We start from the raw sequence: 21100 nt of genomic DNA, 5'->3' as shown, positions 1-21100 counted from the left end.
AGCAACTCACACAGACGTCTGAGCTAGTGCATGTGAATTCGGACCAAACACGTTCATCACGTATGCCTCCAGGCCGAAATTCAGTGAGTCGCAAGAGCAAGCCATGAAAGCACTCAAACAAGCCACCGTATTGATCGATCGGTACGCTGGGCTCTGTCTTTCTGGCTTGCCAAGGTAAAAATAAGATTATGCCAATCGTTCTAGGACCGTTCCGTGGAATGAAGACCCACCAACGCGCGTAGACAAGTTGACCAGTCAAAGTTGTACCTGTTTTGTGCTTTTCGTAGCCTTACCCCCAAGAGCACAGCCATGGTTTGCATGCTATGTCTAAGGGTGAAACCACTTCACGCCACGCACAAACGGTACGATCGGTGGTATCATTTTGAGCGAATGTCCCAGAATTGATTGGGTACAAGGTCATGAAAACTCGGTACAAAAATTCAGAAAGAAAAGGGGTACAAAAGTTAACCAGAACTATGGCCCCTGAAGCAGCTTAGGAAATTTCGTGCCAAAGTTTGGCCTTACTGGAATGTAGATACCCAACAAACGGATTTCGAAACGTCAGGAGGAAAGATCGCATTTTATTTCTTGAGTGGCAAGCACCCTCTGCAAGGGTCAAGCTGGAACAAACATCCGAAACAAAACCTCGGAGGCCATCGCTGGCTTGTAAACAGGCAGCAAGACAAATGCAGATAGCACACCATTCAGTTTACGCAGCGATCGGGTGCAGTATTCTAGGAGTAAAATTGATCGGAACAAATTGAGAACTTAGTTTACCCAGTGGTTTGCGTCTATAATTTGCAAACTGAGCACGTTCAACTGCAATCTCAAAAGTAGGAAGGGAATAATGAAGGGAATTTCAGGTAAAAAGAATCTACCGCTTGTTAATATAGTAACCTTTTAGAAGGGTTTGTTTCTGTTTGTGGAACTGATAAAATATCCCCTTGACGGTTCAGGTTGTCTAACTTCAACAGGAATTTCTACAATAGGCCCAAGTAGAACTGTAAAATTCATCTAAATATAAGGGCCTATTATTTAATGTGTGCGAAAAAGTCATTGAAATATATGCTTAAACAACCGTGTCTCTCATAATTATTCAAAAGACTTTTACACGATATTTACCTTTTTCATAATATACCACTTCTTACAAAGTTATTGAATACTCTACGACAGCTCATGACCGGTTGCGCTGTTTTGAAGCACGTCACGAAGGCGTAGCCACTGATTTCGCGTCAACCTTATGTTTTACGTAAACAATACTTTGCAGTACAGTAGCGAGTCTTAAGTTCTTAAGTTAACTTTGTATTAACGAAGCACTCAATCAAATCGGCTGACTCCGCTGAATCTCTTGTTTGGGGAACGTCACGAACGAGATATCCAACTAAGATTCACCTGAATCTCCCGTCACTCCCAACTTGGTAACCGATTGCGTGCGCCTTGCCGAGCTCCATGAGAATTGTTTTCACAAATTGCCATTGACTTGCAATCTGTATGAAAATATACGCTTTTCAAGTGATTTGCAATCTCAATGGTTGCAAAAATGAACCAAAAGGGAACCATTCCACTTACCGGTAATGGCTGGCGGATCCGAACTGTTGCCTCATCCGTCAATGTTAGAACTCGCTTGTAACGTTTTGTTCTCAATTGGAACAGTGTGCAGTCCTTCAGGTAATCCCTCAAAAAGATGGAAAAGATGGTAACTGAGTTAACTTCGATTGTTTTTCGGTGAAATCAACCAATTTTGTTACAACATCTCTGTAATATTCATTCGCAAAGGCCGGTCACAGAGACCAGATAGACAACAAAACAGACTGACCACGTCTCTTGCAGTTTGGATAACCAGAGAATCAGAGTCGGGCAGATGAATTTTTCAACAAGTGTGGATAGGTGTGATTTGAAATATAGAATATCTACCCACTGCATTAATTTGGGAAGCGTTCACGGTTGTGAAGCCTATACCTAGCATTGTGGCTGACAGTACGTCTAAATATTAATAGTTCGGGTGAGTTTCCTGGCAGCTGAACTGTTTGCTGAGCTTGACGACCGGCTTACAACCGTTCCACCGCGCACTGACGATATCTGCTCGCACGTTTGAAAGGCACTTACCGAACTGGATGAATAGATCGATTGCCACCGGTTCAGCTGCGAGCACAGTCCTTCGTAGAATCTTAGGGACTGTACAACACCAAGTTTTTACGAGGATTTACTGCTTCCCAGGCTCTAGTAACCAGGAACGAACTAGCATCATCATCGACAGCATGACATCAGTGTTCAACACCGATGCTTCGCTGCCGTACGACCATGATTTTTTTGAAAGCGTTATTGTAGAGAATAAAGTTGGACGGGGAAGGGACTTAGTGCTAGCTTAACCCAATCATTCCGAGGTGCCTACACTTCCGGACATTCACTCGGGTGATCTGGAAAGAAACTGACAACAACAACGCCACTGACGTTGCCTGTCAGCCATATCTTGTAGTTTCTCCAACCAGGCACAGTGAGGATCACGCGGTCATCATCCTGGAAGGCAAGTAGCACCGACAGCACCCAAGCGTTTCATGATCACCTTCATACTCCTCTACCAGGTCAAGGGCTTGCCACCTCTCTGTTTACGCCACTCTCAACTGGACATGGAGAACAGCACTCTCTTCAGCAAACGATGGTACGGCATACGCAACACGTGTCTTAACCAACGCAGCTTCTGGTGCTGGATACATTCTCCAATGGAAGTACCCGTTGCACAACCGAAAACGCTCTTTCTAGCTGCTTCGTTACGGATTCTACTCACATTCCACTCATTCCAACTCACACGAGCTATGGTTCTGAGACAACGATTGTCGAACACCTGAAGACGTCTCAGTTCCGCTGCTCGAATAGGCCAAGTCTCACACCTACAACAAAACAGCCCCTACTGTAGCTTGATACACCTGTCCCTTCAGATTCAGGGATAAACTATTCTGACGCCATAGGTGCCTCAAATTAGCAAACGCGACTCGAACCTTGCAGATTCGTGCATTCACCTCATCCGTCACACTGCAATCAGAACTAATACAACTTCCAAGGTACGTAAAACGCTCCACAACTTCCAGTACCTCTCCCTGGATTGTAAATGGTGTGTTCAGTGACTGCACGTCAACGAGCATGACCTTACACTTTGTAGGCGCAAAGTGCATACCAAAGGACGGGATGACTCTGGTAACTTCATCCAAGAGTACTCAGTACTCTCAGTACTCCTCAGTAATAAGAGGAATCTAAATTTTTGAACAATGGGAATTAAGATTCGTTTTCATTGTTCAGCAGATTACAAATGCGATCACACAAGGCAGTAAAACCGGAGAAGTGTCAAATAGTTTGCATCGTTTTGGAGGAAATTCTAGTCAGTTATTATAAATTAATTGCAGAAACTGAGGAAGAAGATTGAAAGGCAACAGATCTTGTTAATTTAGCTTCCAAAATATATCATTTCTCAGTTTTAATATCTAGCTAGTCCACACAAATGGAAGTGGTGCACGAATAGTCAAGATTGAACCTGGATTTTCAGATGTCATTCATAAATTAATTTCATCGGGCAGCCAGTTGATGCATTGGGAAATTCAAACGAAACACGTTGAATGTAATGTGACAGATACGTCAAATGAACCACCATCGCAAAATGTTCTTGCAAAAGTCGATCTTATTGTTTGACATTTTACTTCAATGTCTATTGGGGATCATCACGGATCAAAGAAGGTGATATCGTTGTGACTATTTAGGGCGTTTTGACCACCGAAATTTGAGGTCTTTCGGAAATGCCTTATGTATTAACTGGAGTGCATTTTTCAGACCTGTTCAGCGCAGTGAAAAAATTAACTACTGCTTGGGCACTTCAAACTGCAACGAGCTTTATGATTTGATAAAAGGCATGCCGGTGAGCAATTTATATGAATTACTTAGTGCTAAAGGGCTTCCCATTTCACATAGATAATAGTGTTTTCTGATGTAAGTTGCCTGTTTGCGCAACATCTTCATGACTTTTAGTGGTAATTTTTCATTCTTATCCGTGTTCAGTTTTATGGAACTATAGTTACCTTCAGAACGGCACAAATACACGCGTGAACCGAGGAAAATTACTTATCTAACCTTCCTTGGTATGAACATTATACAACATACAATTTTGGTGTAAGTTACAATTTAATCTTACTAGCCTTCGGGAAATTTCAATCGGATCACGGCATGATTTCACTACGGTGATTCCCATAGAACTATGAGGATAAGTTATTCTTCGTGGTCTTTCTCCATGTAATTATCATCATAGCCTAATAGGAAGCAAAAGCCCATCTTTCCTGGTAGACAAGTTTTTGAACAACTGAGTTGTGTCAGCGAGTTGCTGATGTATATCCCTATGGAGACCAAATACCTGGTACTGAAAAACAGGCAACATAAACGGCCTAAAAATGATATCCCACAGAATGGACACCTCGAGCGACGCTTGCTTTTGACAGATCTCGTAAAACTAAATGCTAATCGACTTGGTGAACAACGGTGGAACTTCGAGTGGTACACAGAGCAGAATGGACCATCGTCATTTCCGAATGAAAATTTGGTCCTCTAAGTGACGTTTATCCGTGCTGAAAAATCGATACGAAGAACAGAAGCCAGTTAATAAGTGTGGCCGTCTGATATGGATGCGGTGACTGATGGATGAGCTTCGTTATAGTTTGCATAAGTACACGCTAATTTCACTGATGATCAGGCGCTCGTTGCCAAACCGTTATGTTCAAACCTTTAGCCCGGAGGTCACGGCTTCGAAACTCCATGAGATGCACACTGTTGGCGGTATCCGATACGGAAGAAACAGCACTTCTCGATCTTCCAGCATTCATCAATTTCACCAACATGACGAAATCTTCATCGGATGACTCAAGAATCTCCTCACATAGCAATACGGAATATTGGTTAGCTCGAGGTGAGCTGACACTCATAAATATATAAACAACTAAGTGGAGACGTGTGAGCCTAAGTTCCAGTTGATCCTGGATCACCCCTAGATCCGGAACTATCATGCCCTCAGAGAATGGACCTGGTTATAGAGACTGACTGATGAAAAGCCAAGATCATGCTCGGAAATCTTAAGGGTAAATTTGATGAATGACCAGATTGTGTTCTATGTCGAATTGGTACCCCTCATCAAAGAGTTCACTGCGCACAGAATAACAACTTCTATATTTGCGTTGAGCTTCCGCGACGTGTTTCACCATTTTATCAAACGCTATCTGAGCTATCTGAGCAGACAGCTCACGTCCGCTCCCTTAACGGAACGGACGTTGGGCTTAGTTGCTTTTGAGGCAAATAACTTCTTACCCTGCGTGATTCTCCTCACTGGTTTGAGTTTATAGGAGGCTATGTTTCGAAGTGGTGTGATTTGTCTGCAGCGGCTCTATCATCTTACGGTCTTCCCTGAAATGTGGTACGCAGCCAACTTGTGTGGCAGGACTAGCTATATGAAGTGCGATCCAAAGCATTGGTATGCAGCACAAGTAGTGCCATCATTGAGGATTGGGCATAAAAAGTATTTTTATTCAAGTATATGTTGTACAGAGTTTGGCGAAAAGAGTGCAAACTTGTAGGATGGAGCACACATGGCATCAAATTTAAGCATTTTCTAGTGTTTTTCGTGGCACTACAGCCTTACTAGCCTTTAGGGAACCTCCATACGACGTCCATTGGGCGATTATCCCTTTACGACAGGTACGTTGCTGCACGTACTGAAAACCAATGGCTCGAAATGATGGTAAGCTGGTAAGGCCACGTGAATAGTATAAAGCCTTTTAAACGTTGTTTCTCCTCCGTTGAGAAGCAACTCGGTCATTCAGTCATTCAAAAATGTCTCCTGAAGGCAAAATGTAAGGCAGGATGTTAAATATTCCACGCTGTTAAATTCGTCGTTTTTAGAGAACCTTATGAGGGGAGTTTGGCAGCTAATTGCACAAACAAAATACGACGAAGTTAAACGCAGTGCTTTCATAACTTTCGATGAGTCGGGAAGATCTCATTCAAAAACTGTTTACAAACTAACCCTCCATGGCGAAGACAAAGTTCAAGGTGTATGGTACATCCTAGGCTCCGATAGAATTCGCACTGTTCACCGTTCTCTAACAGGGCTTCTCTGTTTTGATATTGCCATCGAATTTTCAATGTGGCTTGTCCGCGATCCTGAGGTTGATAGAAAAGACATATGCTAAAGTACGATGAAATAAAATATGCCAACCGTCATTAGGAGGCGAGAGAGCGAGTTGTGTAAGTGATAAACAAATGACTCCAGCGAGGCGCATTAATCTCAACCAGGAAGATACCTGAATGGCGGAAGCATCGATAAAGGGTGTAACATAATATTCGATGCTAAAAATACCAAATGATAAAACCAAGAACTTACAGAACTCCTTCATTTATCGAGTGAACCAGCCCACATTTCAACATGTTTCGTCCAAGATGGGGTTAAACCATATCTTCTGCATACCCGATAGTTTACGCATAAAATGTCGTTTCTTGAAGGTAAGAGTTTGTCGTCTATAGAGGTCCATCATAATGAGGTTTCGTTTTACACGTTGATAGTTCACTAAAACTGCATTCCTTTGTTTGTAAAAAGGTGCAGACCTATATGTATAGTATGTGAAGACCCTGTGGTCCCCATTAGGCGGCTGATGTGGAGTACCAACAGCAATGCATAGGGTGGACCTCGGAGGACTTTCGTTCATCCAACTTATCATCGAGTAAGTAAGGATTTGAAGACCGCTGCCACCGTTTGGACCAAACGACAAAGCTTCAGTTTATGAAGCCGTTATTGTGAATATTTGTTCGGAAATATAGGCCGCCCCCCTCCCACCAGAAAACATTCTCCATCAGGTCGTTTTACTTGTTCTGTCTGATTTTGTCTTAGTCTTCATCTCCCAAAGTCATATGAATGGAGATTAAAAAGCTACAGGTTAGTTGCCGTGAAGTGACGCTGGAAACATGCTGTAGAAAAAGGAACAGGACCAGTCATATAATGAAGTATGGTGATTTATCCACGGTGCAAACATCATCCTGCTGGCTCAGATGTTGCGAGAACAAACTTGAAAAAAGTGGAAATCTTATCTGCTACCAGATAAATTTGGTCTTTACATCTGAAGTAGAGTTAGATACAGTTTTTCTTCCCTAAAACCCATTCGCATTTGGAATGTTTATCCATAAAGTTTATGGATGAAGCCAAAGACGCAAATTTAATCGTGAAATATGAATTTTTCAAGCTCTTTTGCATATACCAGCAGATTTCGTCTCTCGACTGAAAAGTTAACTCCTGATGACCTGGAGCACGGTTCTGTAGGACACAAGAACGCTTTATTTCAGAAGTTACGGCACTGAAGTACACTCTTATGTTGCTGGCACGGAAAAACCTAACGATGAAACCCTATTGGTGATCCTGTAAGACGTTATCTGCAACGGAGGAGCATTGTATCAGAACGATGTATTAACGACATAGTCATCCCATGTTTATTAAAGATGGAATAGGCATGACCAGGTCTCGTTTTTATCTTTTAGTTGCTGTTTGTTCTGTTTATTCTGTCGATAAGGCGAACGACGTTGAGGGGTTGGTAGTTAAAATAGTCAGGTCCTCATTGTTCGATGTACTTTCGGCCGACAAAGACCATTCACTACTAATTCTAAGTTCACCAAAAACTCTGGATAGCCCACTATTGGTATCTCCCTTCGTGAAAATCATCATTAACGTCCGGGTTCCGAATCTCTATCAACCTTTTTTTTCTACTGATAAGTTTTATTGCATCATACTCACAGTTTTGTGTTCAACTGGAAAATAAGATTAATGAAGATTGGAGAGCTACCCGAACAGCTAGAAGAAAGGTGAAACTGGCACTATGTTGCCAAAAATATTGAAATATACCTCAATACCTCGAATATCCCTGGAAATGAAGCATGGAAGCGCCCTTGCACAGGGCGTTTGGTTGAAGAATACTATATTACTTTCATTTGAGACTCCTGTGAACAGACGAGTTCTTATCGAACAATAACATCCGCATTCCGCCCGCACGCTTATTCAGTGTAGATGCCTATTTTTTATTCCCGTGCCCTTGGAACGGAATGCAAACTGTTGAGTGGACAGCACTCCGAAACGGTCTTTGACATCGGCAACATCTCTTAGGCTGATAAATAAGAAATGGCTCAATAGGTAGCCACCCTGGGACAGTTGTACAGGAAAGGAGGCAGTTATACCAAGAAGACACGTGTAAAATCAGTGGTGATAAGTTGTGTAGAAATTTGTCCACATTGTGACTACGTTAATATCGCCAAGTATAACGTACAAAACAACGAAATAACTTACTTCAGGAATAAGACCTCTGGAAATATGGATGAATGCAATGGATAAAGAAGCAACAAAAGCGAATAAATTGGAATTTTTCATCATAATGAAGATGCACAACCTGAATTCACAGGAGTGCTCAGTATTTATAATATCCAACTCTGGTGAATCCGAACGACATTATGTAGTGACCATTGTTTGCGAACCGAACCGAAATCAATAAATCGGACAGAGATTTTGATAAACTGGAATCGTGTTAGTATAAACATTAGAGCGGCGACTATCAACCACGAACTACATATACAAGCCCAAATGTGAACGTGTTTTGACCTACAGCCTGACACTTCGCTCAACAATCGATTCGACTGAAATTTTCGCGAATTGTAAATGTTTATGGGTTTAAACAGCTCATATTCGAAAAGACGGTGCGTTTGAAGGCGGACAAAAATCCGCCCAAAATCTCCCGTAAAACCCAAAAAACAACAATGAGCGCTTTATATTTTCCTCGACTTTTTGAGTCGGCTTCGACATTGTACAGGAGAATCATTTTGATTATTGCCAAGTTTCTTCTGCCTCCGCCAACAACAGCCAAGTGAAAATTTTTCCTCGGCGGAATTTTCATACTGCACGATCCAAAATTTCAAGCTATACAGAGTCAGTCGATGTCATCACACGTTTCGTAATCACGACAAACGTTCAGCTGCTTTTGTTTTGGTGCATACAAATCAGTTTCTGAATAAGATCTCATTCACTGTTCGAATATTCTGACGGTTTAGTTGTGACCGACGTAGCTGTCACATCCTAATAAATGCTTCCAGTCAATAAATTAGCTACTTTTAGCACGTAATGCGCCATAAACATACATGACTACAAAGTAGGCAAAACCACCCAGCCGATATGCTAAAATACCTTCCCAACAGAGGTGTTATCCTTTAGTTGATTGGATATTTCAGAGGTTTATGTCAATTTGAGGGAATTTTTCACTGTGACTGAGGTGAATGGACCAAGCGCACATTCATCCATTGTCACTTTGTCGAAATAAAGGTAGCTCGGGTGTGTTTACTGGTGGTTGATCAGATGGCAGTTTATCTTTTCGCCGAGCTTGGCAATTGGCTTGCAAACGTCTCGTCCCCAGTCGAGGAGACATCGTCAGTGAACAGTTGAATGGGTGCTTCCTCCATGCCTAGCTGTGTTTATGTAGTATTTGAAGATTATCTGATATCCAGTCATGTGATTAGCTAGTTGGTATATACTTTCTGTTGCATTGTTACAGGACCGATCGTCACAACCAGCCAGATTCAAGGAATCCTATTTGTACGCATTTCGGTAAGTGTTCTCATTCGCATAAGGCAGTGTGTTACATCTAGACAAGCGCCATCACTCTTATTCTTGTCGATAATTATTGAGACACCTCCGTTTGTAGGTTCTAAAACCTACAGTTTGCACTATAAGTGCTGTCTACCCTTCTATATAACTACCTACTAAGCAAGTGAGTGCATTCTTCGAAAACAGTCCAACTTGAGTTCAATTAGAACATAAGGTTGACGGAAACCCGGGGACTGTGCCTACCTCACGAGCCCCAAGAAGGGCGAAACCAATCGTGGGCTATCGAAGAGTTTTCAGCAACCTTGTGAGTAGATTCCCTCATGAGAATACCTACTAAGCTATTACGAGTATTAGTAATACGACACTGAAGTAACAACCATTTGTGTTGTTAACCTGTTTTGCATGGTACTGGACTGATGAAACCCAAAAATAACAAATCAGATTGTCATTTCTATGTTTACTTTAGGAAGTGGCAAACTTTACTTCAAACGAGGAATCATACACTTAATGGCTTTAGACAGGTTTAAGAAAATTCCGCTTTTGGCAGAAATGCTTCGTGAAGCTAAGTGAGCAATATAACAGGTTGATCTAATTTTAAAACAGAGGGAGAAAAATCAATAAAACCTCCCTAAAAATATCAAAATAATCAGTGTCGAATGCAAGTCAGAATAGTTTTTAACGTGGATGACTAACACTAATGACAGATCGAGTAGAGGGGATATCTTCAAGTCGAATAGGGGTTCAGAATCTTGTTTTGGAATATTAATTTTAGGTGTCAATCACAAATTGTTGCCCTGTGTGAGCTAGGACATTTGGGTTGGGATTGGATATATTCACGCAGTTGCATTCTAATTGCATTCTAATTGTGCGTAGAACACAGACTATTCCGTTGACAACCGCACACCGCCACGTGTCAACTCGGCTAATCGGAAGCCGCCTTCTACTGCTTCAGAGTAATTCACTGTCTATTCTGGTCACGCTAGGATGCACGAAGATTTCGGCAGTTTCGCCCACCAGTCACCATGATTTGAGCCTTGATGTTTGTCTCAAAACTTCCGCATTTTTTGCATCCATTCTCTGTCTCGTATCTATTGCGTGCCCCATTATTGCGAGTCACAAACCATCACTTGATAGCCATCTGTTTGCGTACGGCTTATGCTCTTGGATTCAGGTGTGGAACGTCTTGAATACTTGGGTCCGTGGAGTCGTTACATTATACTTTGCATGCACATACCCTACTATTGCAGACGAAGAGTCGGTCATTCAACTGCTCCTGAGCGTAAAGTTTTTCGCTTATGGAATGCTGCTCAAATGTAGGCCACATTGAACACTCTTCTAATAAATGTTGTCCCGATGAGCTCATTGTGTGCTGTGTTCTTTGTGCTGGGGTCAATGCCCGTCTTGGTGTCTACGTCAGCATGCATTGTTGTTAGGTCGACCTCTCTGGCGCACGGCGCTCTTGCTCGAATAAAAAAACCATTGAAGCTATACCGACATTTACTGCTCTCGGGTGGACTAGTAGGTGGTTTAAGACTACACCAGCGTCCGTTGTTTTGTGGTAAAAAGTAGTTTTTGATTTTCCAGCAATCTATTATATCTGACCAAGAGAAATGTACCTTAAGTGAATGTTGCTTCACGCTAAACTTATTGTGAAGATTCAAAGTTTAGAGCTATTGGTAGAATTGGTTCGCTTGATTATGCTTGATCACGTCATCTGCCTAGCGTTAAAATACTCCATGGACACTGTCGTCCGGCTAAAGTCATATGTTCGAAGTTCTCCACATAAGTATTAGCCAAGATCTCATCATCAGACCTTATATTAAGATTGCATAACTGGGTCTAAACCAAAGCGGCCAAAGTGGCCGAGGTCTAGGCATATTTTGATTCCAACTCACATCTCACTATCAGACCTATGAAACAACACGTCATTTGACGTCATGAATAGGAGGATTCGGCATTCAACGATGTGGAAAACTGCGACCTGGTTGGTTCGTATAGACTAGTATGTCATGCTACAACTTACAGAATCCACCTAAGCAGAACAGTTTTGGTTAGAAACGGCAGTTTTTACCAGTAAAAATGTTAGATGGTCGTACTGAGCGGCCGCGGTGAGCGTCAGTATGCTTCACTGAAGATCCGGAAGCAAAAAATGCCAAGACATTTTCAGTCCAGATCCCGAAATCGTGTCGTTCAGAAAATTATCAGGTACTAATTGTCTGAATCGCAGACCGTATCTAAACATTTGGGAGTAGGATGGTAAAAGGTTTTATTGTGAAATACAGGAACTCGAAATTTTACTCATCGGTAGCTTGCTCAAAAGCACAAATAAAACTGTCTTCCTTCTGAATTACCAAACAGTAGTATGGTCTGGCAGACACTATGAACTCCACGTTAGACATAACGACTTTTGGCTGTGCTTCTTGCTGAATCCGAAACCAAGTGCTATATATATATATACATATATATATATATATATCAGTACTTGGAACCTCAAGATTATATTTATTGATGGTTGGGGTGGTTTTTGGCAGCACACAACTTACTTATTCATTCAATTAGCGTACGCGAAATGAAAAGAAACAAGTGGGTTCTTGCTTAATAGTACAGTGAAATGCATGTGTAAAAAGCTGGATCTGTTACTCGCTAAATGTTTTTCAAACGTCGCTTAATTTAAGTTGTTCTCCATAAAACATCGATTTGCATTTTGTCGACAGAATGGTGGGGTTGGGCAATCTGCAAATTGCACGCCTTGTATTGGCATGCCATCCAACAAAATAAAGCTTATCAAAAGTACCACCTACTGCGAAGAGAGGGGCGGTTGCTCATCCCCAGAAGACACTACTTTCGTAAGAGAAGCTGATCATTCGGTTCCACTAGATTGCCTCTCCGGACTGAGGAATCTGCATTTATTGATTCCCATCACTATTTAACCACAAGTTATTTAGTCACTACATGAGGAAGGATGTCACGTGGATACAGTATTTACTACCTTGCCCGATATTTACACAAAAATCGATTCATCCGCGAAGTTCCAAAATTGACAAACTTACTCAACGGTGGACTGGTCCATATAGGCGCTGTTGTTTAAATGTGGTTTTCGCACACATAAAGCACAGAGTAACAAGATGTAAGTGCGAGAATTATCTGCCTTTCCCTCATAAATTTCAAATCAGATAAATAGGCGCAATAAGAGGAGCTGGAACGCAACCTATCGTTCGCGGAAAGTGATGGATGACCAACGAATCGGAAAGGCATTCGATAAATAACCGGACTACTGATCAGTAGGCAAAATAATCAAAAGAACGTTGCTACCTAGAGGTGTAAGCCAGGAACTGGAACGAAAAAGGCGGACAAAGTCCGGTTTAAGCAGGGTTTCCCACACTAACAATCATTGAGGCGTGCTGAATGCCGGAACACCTTGCAGTGCGAAAAAAACAAGCAAGACCAACTGGTTAAGCGCATAACAACATTACGCCGTTACGAGCAACCACAAGTCCCACATTTCAATAAGAAAACTAGCGTAGTTGCGCGCAAGGTGAAAGCTATGGTAACTAGACAGTAGAGCCCTGTTGACTGGAGTGGTCACATTAAATACCAGTGATTGTTTGACTGAACTCTCCTGCACATTTCAGGTTTTATGTGAATTCAGGATTGGTGGGATGCCTCATGAGAGCATATATATGGTTCTACTGCTGCACGATGTTTGGTGCAACGGGCTGGTATGGACCAAAGCATTATTACAGGCATAGCATGCAAGCTTCGTTGAGGTAGTGTAACCAACCACTGTTCCTGGCTTTAAGCGTAAGGATCAGAGTAAGCCCGTAATCTAACTGCTATAAATATGTGCTATCCTAATGTAGTACTGAGATACAGAACGTATGTAAACTGACTACCTGAGTCATTAAGAGCAACAAAGCTGCCTAAAACACTTGTGCGATGTACCACAAGTGACACTAAGTCTGTGTTCCACACCCGCAATCCCTCGAGCTATTTTGAGAATTAATCCGTTCCGAGGGAAGTGCTTCCAATTGTAGAACAACCTGATCACCCAGGTCGAAAATCTTCTCCCGTAAATGTGCCCCCTGATTGGAAGATACGGAGCTGCTGATCAGGCAGAGTGAAAACGAGCAGCCACTCCGAAACTGTTAATTTGGACGGAATCGTCATCGAAGAAACGGAACGCATTTTGGCGTCAGTTCTCAGTTTGCTATTAGTAAAGACACGAACCATATTTCATGGTGAACACAAAGAAATGCGTCGGTATGATCAAGAGTATTTTGTACCCTATGCACATTTTCTAAAGCCAAAACTTTGAACAGAAAGACATTGGGTGAACCTTTGGGTCAAGCCAAAAGGTATGGCCTTATTCACGGCATTATATCCACATATGTGTATATAGTGCTAAAGGATATGAGCTCTGGATTATGAGCACGCTTCGGTGTTTCAGTATACCCTCTAACGAGCGCGCAGTTGTGATGCCAAGGCGGCTTAAATGGAAGACATTCAGGAACCAGTTATCAAATTGACAGAGATATCCTTCAAATCACAGCCAAGCAAGCGAACGCATACACTCAAATCGTTCCTCGGCTGTCAGGTGTTCGCGCCCCTATTTGTTTTTCAAAATACAGATGTCGCCAGGTATCTGCCTGGCGACAGACGTTTGGTTGTTTTTCTGCTGCTTATTCACATCTTATTCCCAGCTTCTCAACACAGAACTTCTGAGTTCACTATTTTCCTCTTTCCAGTTGGTATACTTCAGCTGCACAAAGAACCAGCAGGACAGTATGGGTCAAAGCATTCGCCCCTCAAAACAGTTAGCCTTTAACTGGTCCCGGAGGTGCGCGCCCTTCGAGGGAGCACTGCAATTCAACATGAATGATAGAAATAACTAGCTGATGACGTAACATAAGAACGGAACTTGCCTCCGTCCGGACAAAATTCTAAACCTAATGGGACTCAGAACCCAAATATGGTCTCTCAGAGAGCGATGATATGCTCCGGATAACCGGCTATACAACTAGCAAAATTCTTCGGGTGTTCGATGCCGGAAATTGCGCAATCTTTATTCTTTTTAAATGATTGGGTTTCAAGTCAATATTGGATGATTTCCCTCTTTGAAGGTAATTGCAATCTTTCCTGTGGACACAGTTCACTGCGGCTATCAACACTTCGTGTCGCTGAGATCATTGGTTCTCAACCAGACTTTCTTTCAAGGGAAGATTTAACACATAAACGGAGACGTTGGTCACAGGTCTGTTGGTCATATAGACTGTGAATCCACTTCACCTTGAGACTTGCTTTGCAACAAAGTGTCTTATGATACTTTGGAACGAGTCTTTTCGGTGGAGGGGGCAGCGAATGCATGAAGGTACAGGGCTGAATAAGACGAGATAGACTCACGATAGACTGACAATTCGACATCGAGCTGTTTGCTGTTCCCATAGCACTACTTAGAGCCATGACTTTTTAACGTCCGTCCCGGGCAGCCTCATTGGCAGAAACCCCCAGCATTCGCACTTTAGATCAGACGATTCGTTCGCAGCGATAGCAGACCACTCATGGGTGCACGTCTCAATTAGGCTCCTTAAGATGGGACGACGCTTATTCAGAACTGATCCTTATCTACTCCTGGTCGACGAGTTAGCTGGTTACCGTAGTGGACGGAAAACAAGAAATCGGGGTCAAGTTAGAACCACGGACCTCCCGGCCATGAAGTGCGCGTCTCATCCAGGAACACACTGTCCAGCACATCAAAATACCGATTCCGTATCAACCATCCAAATGAACTTCTCTCGGACTTGGTCGTCCAACATCAGCGTTCGTATCGCTCGCCAGGATGATTGTATCCACCCTTCTTGCTGACCAAAGTTGACAAGCCTCCATAAAATCCGCCTCTCAGGTTCAGAATTGCAATCCGCCGACACGGCAAACAAGTACCACTTATGGCACCGACCTTTACTAAACCGGACAAAAGTAGAGCACAGACGACTGTTTAGTGGGTCCCAGTCCACTGAGCCACTTTCAACCCTAAGGTTTTGTAGCCCCTACGCCACAGATAACACGAGCCAGTGTCAGGAACACCAGATACACGGAGGGTGAAATGTAAATGCTGAGCCCCCTGAAGGCTTGACGTGCACGACAGAAGTGCGGTTCTGTGTTCCTGTTTCAATCAGTGTACATCGACATAAATGGAAAACAAAGTTGCACCAAAGAGCATCTGCCGCCAAATTCGACAGTTTACGGAAAGTTGCAACACGGACCTGACTTCTTAGGTACAGTATTTCGGCACAGAATGAAGACATCATTAAACTTGCGCTGACGGTGTCTTCCGCTTGGTGACGAAGCGACTGTTAGTTGCCAACCTCAGCGGACAGATCCACAACTGCTATTCTATTTGAACGGTAAGGCACCTCAGTGGTGAGATGATTGAAATGTCCGGAATGTCCCCACAAGCCAGACGTTCGTCAGGAAGGGAACTACCTCCGAACTGAAGCACTCAGACGGCTGTCTCGTCTTCGAAGAAAACGTGCAAGTGCTTTTGAGGAAGGTTGGGGTCAGCTCACTACTCCGCAATCATGCTGCAGGGCACGAAACATCTCAACAGCGAAAATGTACCAGGAAAGTGGCAGCGCCTGCGATGGTAGTGCGACACAGGCCGGTGCGCACACCTCGCAGTCCAGAATCGCACCTATCAGATGGCACCATCTGCGGCGATTGAGGTGTAGCAGTAAAGCTCAAATGCCACATGTATCGCATCATAGACCAATGCAAGAAAGCCTCTGAAATTGGAGAATGCCGTGCCTCAAACTGATACCAACGGATACGTGGTGTGGTCACCGAACATTTGCTCTATGCATTAAGAACTTCTACAGAGGACTGTACGAAGCGAATGCAGAGACCTAAAGCCGAGTAATCGCCTACGAAAGACTAACCCTTCCAGAGCAAACACCGGCTTATGTAAGCCTGGCAGGGGGCAACGTCTGACCCGGCGAGTAAGTGGTTGAACTTTGGGATCAAAGTGGCTACAGAACCTGAAAGATGGGGAGGCAAGCTGAAACCAAAGATGCCCGTTGTCAGCATGCATCCGCATCACCTGAGGACTGTATGAGCAGGTACCCTATTTTTGCGCCGAGCCTCCAAATAAACTGACGTGGATCTACAGCAGTGTACCATTGCCATTAGAGTGCCATACGCCGCATGGGAGCAACAGAGGTGGGAAACGAATCTGTCCAATTTGATGCACCTGGTGGCACGCTGCTAGCAACACTCACGTGCACAATACTGCCAGGACTGGAACACCCTCATCACTCCGAAATTACACCACTCGACACAAAACCTGACCACCCGGTGGATTTTAGGACGCACAGCGACGTACACCAGGAGACTGGGATCCCAGTTGTAGAAACCAGTAACCACCTGACCAACGGACTGGAGCCCTTCAAACTCGGCACCTAAGGAACGTGGAATACCTCATTTGCAGATGTTCTACCACTTAACATGCACATCATCGCCAGATTTGGCGGACCAATTCAAGAGAACACCTAACCACCACGTCCTGAAAGGCAAGGAATTATTCGCTTAAACTACTTTAAACCGAGCAACCTGTCGTAGTTGTCTATCACACAAACAGGTAAACTTTAATGTGATCGAAGACCCAAGAGCGACGTTCACCATTAGGTGAAAGCGGGCCCAAAAACAGTGAAGAAAACATGACAGTCCAAATATACAGAATTTTATTAACCAAACAGATCGAATCCCATCGACCCATCAGAATCGGCATCTGATTCCTCCTTCTTCTCTGCAGCAGCCTTCTTATCGGCAGCAGGAGCCTCAGTAACCGGTTCTGCGACAGGAGCGGCGATGGCTGCCGGACCGCTTCCAGCAGATCCGACGTTCATCAGCATATCTTTGATGTTTTTTCCGTGCAGTGCATTAGAGAAGAGGGTAGGCAAGTAAGGCTCAACGAACTTAATATTGGCGGCCTTCAATATCGTCTGGATTTTATCCGCTAAAATGAGAAGTCAAGTAGATTAAGCCAACACCAGTTTGCCAAGGCACGAGAAGAGTAGACATGGAAGGTGCACGTCTATTCAAATAGTTGCTAAGAGATATCACACTAGGCTGTTTGTGGTAACTATGAAACCACAAATAAACATTGAGGAACTGGGTTCCGATGGGTCTAAAATCAGAAAAGGGATGATGAAATCATCGAACGGTGGTAAATCAGATCAAACGAACCTTCCAGAGATACCGGTGGGCGCAAGTGATTTCTATTCAAAGGTGAAATCTCGAGAAATACTGATCATTCTGTAAGCACACTTGAGCGAAATATTTAGATTCAGTGAAGATAGACATCAAATGACAGTAAACTCCGGTAATGTTTAACTTTCAGCCCGATCATCGAAATCTGCGAATATCTTGGAACAAACTATGGTGACCGGTTTCAAAGAAAAAATGGTTCAGCTGTAACACTTTCGGCGCCTAGTTGCCATGTCACTCAAAGGAGGCACGAGGGCTGGGACACTGCCAGGCTGCCTAGACAGAGGAAGTGGAGAGGCGGGCTTGGTTTGAAGTACGGACTATTCGGCCATTAAATTCGCGCTCTAACCAGTGAGCCTGCCCCGCACGAGTGACAACAGGTACCCACTGGGAAGGGACATTCGGATCTATCATACGAGTGAGGATTGTGTTCGGATCGAAGGCATTCCCACAGGAAAATCAACGATGCTTCCTCTGCTTACAAAACAAAATGAAAAATAAACCATCCAGCTGTAGCAAACTTGACAAAATGAAAAATAAACCATCCAGCTGTATCAAATTTGCGGTGCCTAGCTGTCATGTAACCCAAAGGAAGAACGAGGGCTGGGACACTACCAGGTTGCCCAAACCTAGAAGTGGGAAGTCGAGAGGCAGAGGTTAAGCTTGAACCATGGACCTTCTGGTCAGTAAATTCGCGCTCCAACCATGAGCCCTCTTGCTCCCTCTGCCTGCTAAAGTCGAACAACACTACACCCAAATGCCGACTCAAATCACACACGACCTATGGTCACAAATGGACAATGCGAGGTCCGAATTCATTGCTGTGATTCCCGTAATTATAAACATCCTGCCACTAAGCACAGGCGGTCATTCTTAGCAGACTGCAAAACAGTGTCTAGTACTGAAGACAACGTCCACAACCCCAAATTCAACCACTGCATAACAACCAGCAGAAGCATAAGCACCGCTGGCAGAAGGTAATGGTAGCTACTACGCGACCAGAATGACTGGTTAAGCCGAAAAAGGACCTGATCAAAACGATCACATGACCAATAGGACAATGATCAAAGACAAGATGCTCACACAGCGACGAAATCGAAGTATCTGAGCCCCAATGAAGGCGCCATCGGTGGAATGGTCAGCTAAAAGCCCTAATAACGATACAGCTCAGCTGGGCTATCATACTAGGAAGTGAAATTAAGACCGCCACAAATTATAACCATGAGCGTGTGATGCAGTGTCTAGCCACTTGCGACGCAAATCGTGTCAACCCCACCCAGAAGATCCGGCTGTGCTCAGAGGTGTAGGCACCTCAGAATACACAGGGCATGCCAGCATCCTCTATTTGGTCCATCCGTACCTTCTTATTTCAAATCATTGAAAAAACAATACCACGGTAGTTTGGAAGGGAACCGATGTCAATACTGATTGTGCTTTGTTTGACAATAGCCCCATTTATTGCTCCTCTGATCCTTGTAACAAAAAGCAGTCAGTAGGCATGCGCAGCAAACTCAATATGCCCAACCCGAATAGCTTATCGTGACCCGGATTCCTCGCGAACTCCCGAACTCTGAACACTCGGCAGCGTCCTAAAACTCGGGTTTCGAAGTCGCGAATGATTTAAACTCTGTAGCTCTCCGAGGTACTCAGACCGAGAGGCCAAGTTGCACAAAGCACGAGCGAGATAGTCCTGTAAATTGTCTGTCAGTGCCTCGTTGTGATGCCCCCCAAGGAAACACGAATGCCAAGTTGCACAAAGCACGAGCGAGATAGTACTGTAAATTGTATGTCAGTGCCTCGTTGTGATGCCGCCCCAAGGAAACAGTGGTACTCCCAGGTTACCCAAGCTCACACAGCAAAATCACGGATCTTCGGGGCTTGACTGTTGAAATATCCTGACTCGGATACGGGGCGATTAGCCAACTCATCCTTAACTTACAGCGCACGCGAAATGGAGAATGGAGCACCCACATCTCTAAAACCCGACATGCGAAGCGAGTTTCCAACGGCCTGCTGGATCCCAAAGCGTCCCTTTCGAAGTTCCTGTGAACGAATAAGCTGTCGAAAAGTACCAGGGATCATTTAGCTGGCTTCCAGACGAATTCACAAAAACCGGGTCTGTGGTGTTGACTAAACACATAACCCGGCCACTGGGCTACTCCGACAATTGTCCTGCCCGTTGCTGCCTCGCCATTTTGAGTGCTACGGGTGCATACGGATTTTCTTAATTTCTCTTGTGTCGCCCGTTTTACTAGATGTACGCTGAAACACGTAATTAAGTGAATTTGACTTATTCCACCGCTGCAGCGAAAATAAACAAAAACGCTAACCTGTGACATCGATGTCGTCATCCGCCAGCATGAGAGCCGAGTAAACACAAGCCAATTCAGCCTTCGACATATCAAAAAGCGTGAGCCGCGTCTACAGCCTTAGCCACGGGGGAGCACCACGCTTTAATGGCCACTAGGGTTGTGTTAAACAAGTGACCAGATGTCCCATGCCCCATCTCCCAATGTAATAATAAAAATAATAAAAAATAGTATCATCAGGTTTCTGAAATTTCAACAAACTTCTTTATGAGTTGCGAAGAGCTGACTAGCAGAAAGTCAAATCAATGCAATTAAATGCGCCAGATTTGAGTTCCTTGGTTTAGCATTAAATGGCTGCAGTTTGGCTCTCAGAAAAAAACGTTATGCTCCAAAAAACTGTCCATTTTCCACTGTCACTTTCTTCTGTGCTATGCTTCAGCTCAGATCATCCCAAATTCTGAATGGTCGGAATTCATCATCCATAAACTAGTGCCCCCTAGGGTTCAGTGGTCCTGAGCCAAAAAACTTATTCACTTTTCACCATCCAAAAGATGTAAAAGACAATTACCTACAGTATACTGAAAACTGGCGGCTAAACCCAACGCTGGCTTATCAAGTGGAAGATTTTCTATCAAACCTTACTATTTGCTGGTTAGCAATTTTTGGGGAGCATTTTATATAGGACAGAATATTTGATTGATCGAATCAGAGAAGGCAGACGTGCATAACCCGATGAAGAAAATCAGAAGCTCCTAAGAGGACCAAACGTTTCAAAAATGATGGAAATTTCAATCCACTCCAAGAGATGGAGAGCTTATTTAACTAAAGATGTTCAAAATCATGGAACCTAAAATAACACCCAGCTTCTCCCAGC

General features: G+C 43.6%; 3 protein-coding genes across 3 annotated transcripts in view; 1 reads left to right on the top strand and 2 right to left on the bottom strand.

Moving 5' to 3' along the window:
- Window positions 1-8437, bottom strand: part of T265_05780 (hypothetical protein) — a gene marked incomplete at both ends in the record, with an annotated part of 29211 nt that extends 20774 nt beyond the window's left edge. The window contains 3 exons of the mRNA XM_009170874.1: window positions 1570-1675; window positions 6053-6189; window positions 8354-8437. Of these exons, the coding sequence (XP_009169138.1) occupies window positions 1570-1675; window positions 6053-6189; window positions 8354-8437 (327 nt within the window). The remainder of the gene's footprint in view (window positions 1-1569; window positions 1676-6052; window positions 6190-8353) is intronic.
- Window positions 2115-9656, top strand: T265_13858 (hypothetical protein; the record flags this gene model as incomplete). The annotated part of the gene is given in 6 exon segments (XM_009170901.1): window positions 2115-2336; window positions 2477-2677; window positions 2696-2910; window positions 2967-3234; window positions 9377-9484; window positions 9606-9656. Coding segments are annotated over 6 exon segments (1065 nt in total), but the record flags the coding sequence as incomplete, so codon positions are not given.
- A 7716-nt stretch (window positions 9657-17372) lies between these two features.
- T265_05779 (hypothetical protein) lies at window positions 17373-20391 on the bottom strand (the record flags this gene model as incomplete). The annotated part of the gene is made up of 2 exons (XM_009170873.1): window positions 17373-17666; window positions 20248-20391. The coding sequence occupies 2 exons, from the start codon at window positions 20315-20317 to the stop codon at window positions 17395-17397; spliced, it is 342 nt and encodes a 113-aa protein (XP_009169137.1).
- Between the last annotated feature and the right edge of the window lie 709 nt (window positions 20392-21100).

This window comes from Opisthorchis viverrini (assembly GCF_000715545.1).
Source record: "Opisthorchis viverrini unplaced genomic scaffold opera_v5_114, whole genome shotgun sequence".
Classification (NCBI taxonomy): domain Eukaryota; kingdom Metazoa; phylum Platyhelminthes; class Trematoda; order Opisthorchiida; family Opisthorchiidae; genus Opisthorchis; species Opisthorchis viverrini.
Note: the sequence above shows the minus strand (reverse complement) of the source record. Positions and strands in the feature narration are given on the sequence as shown.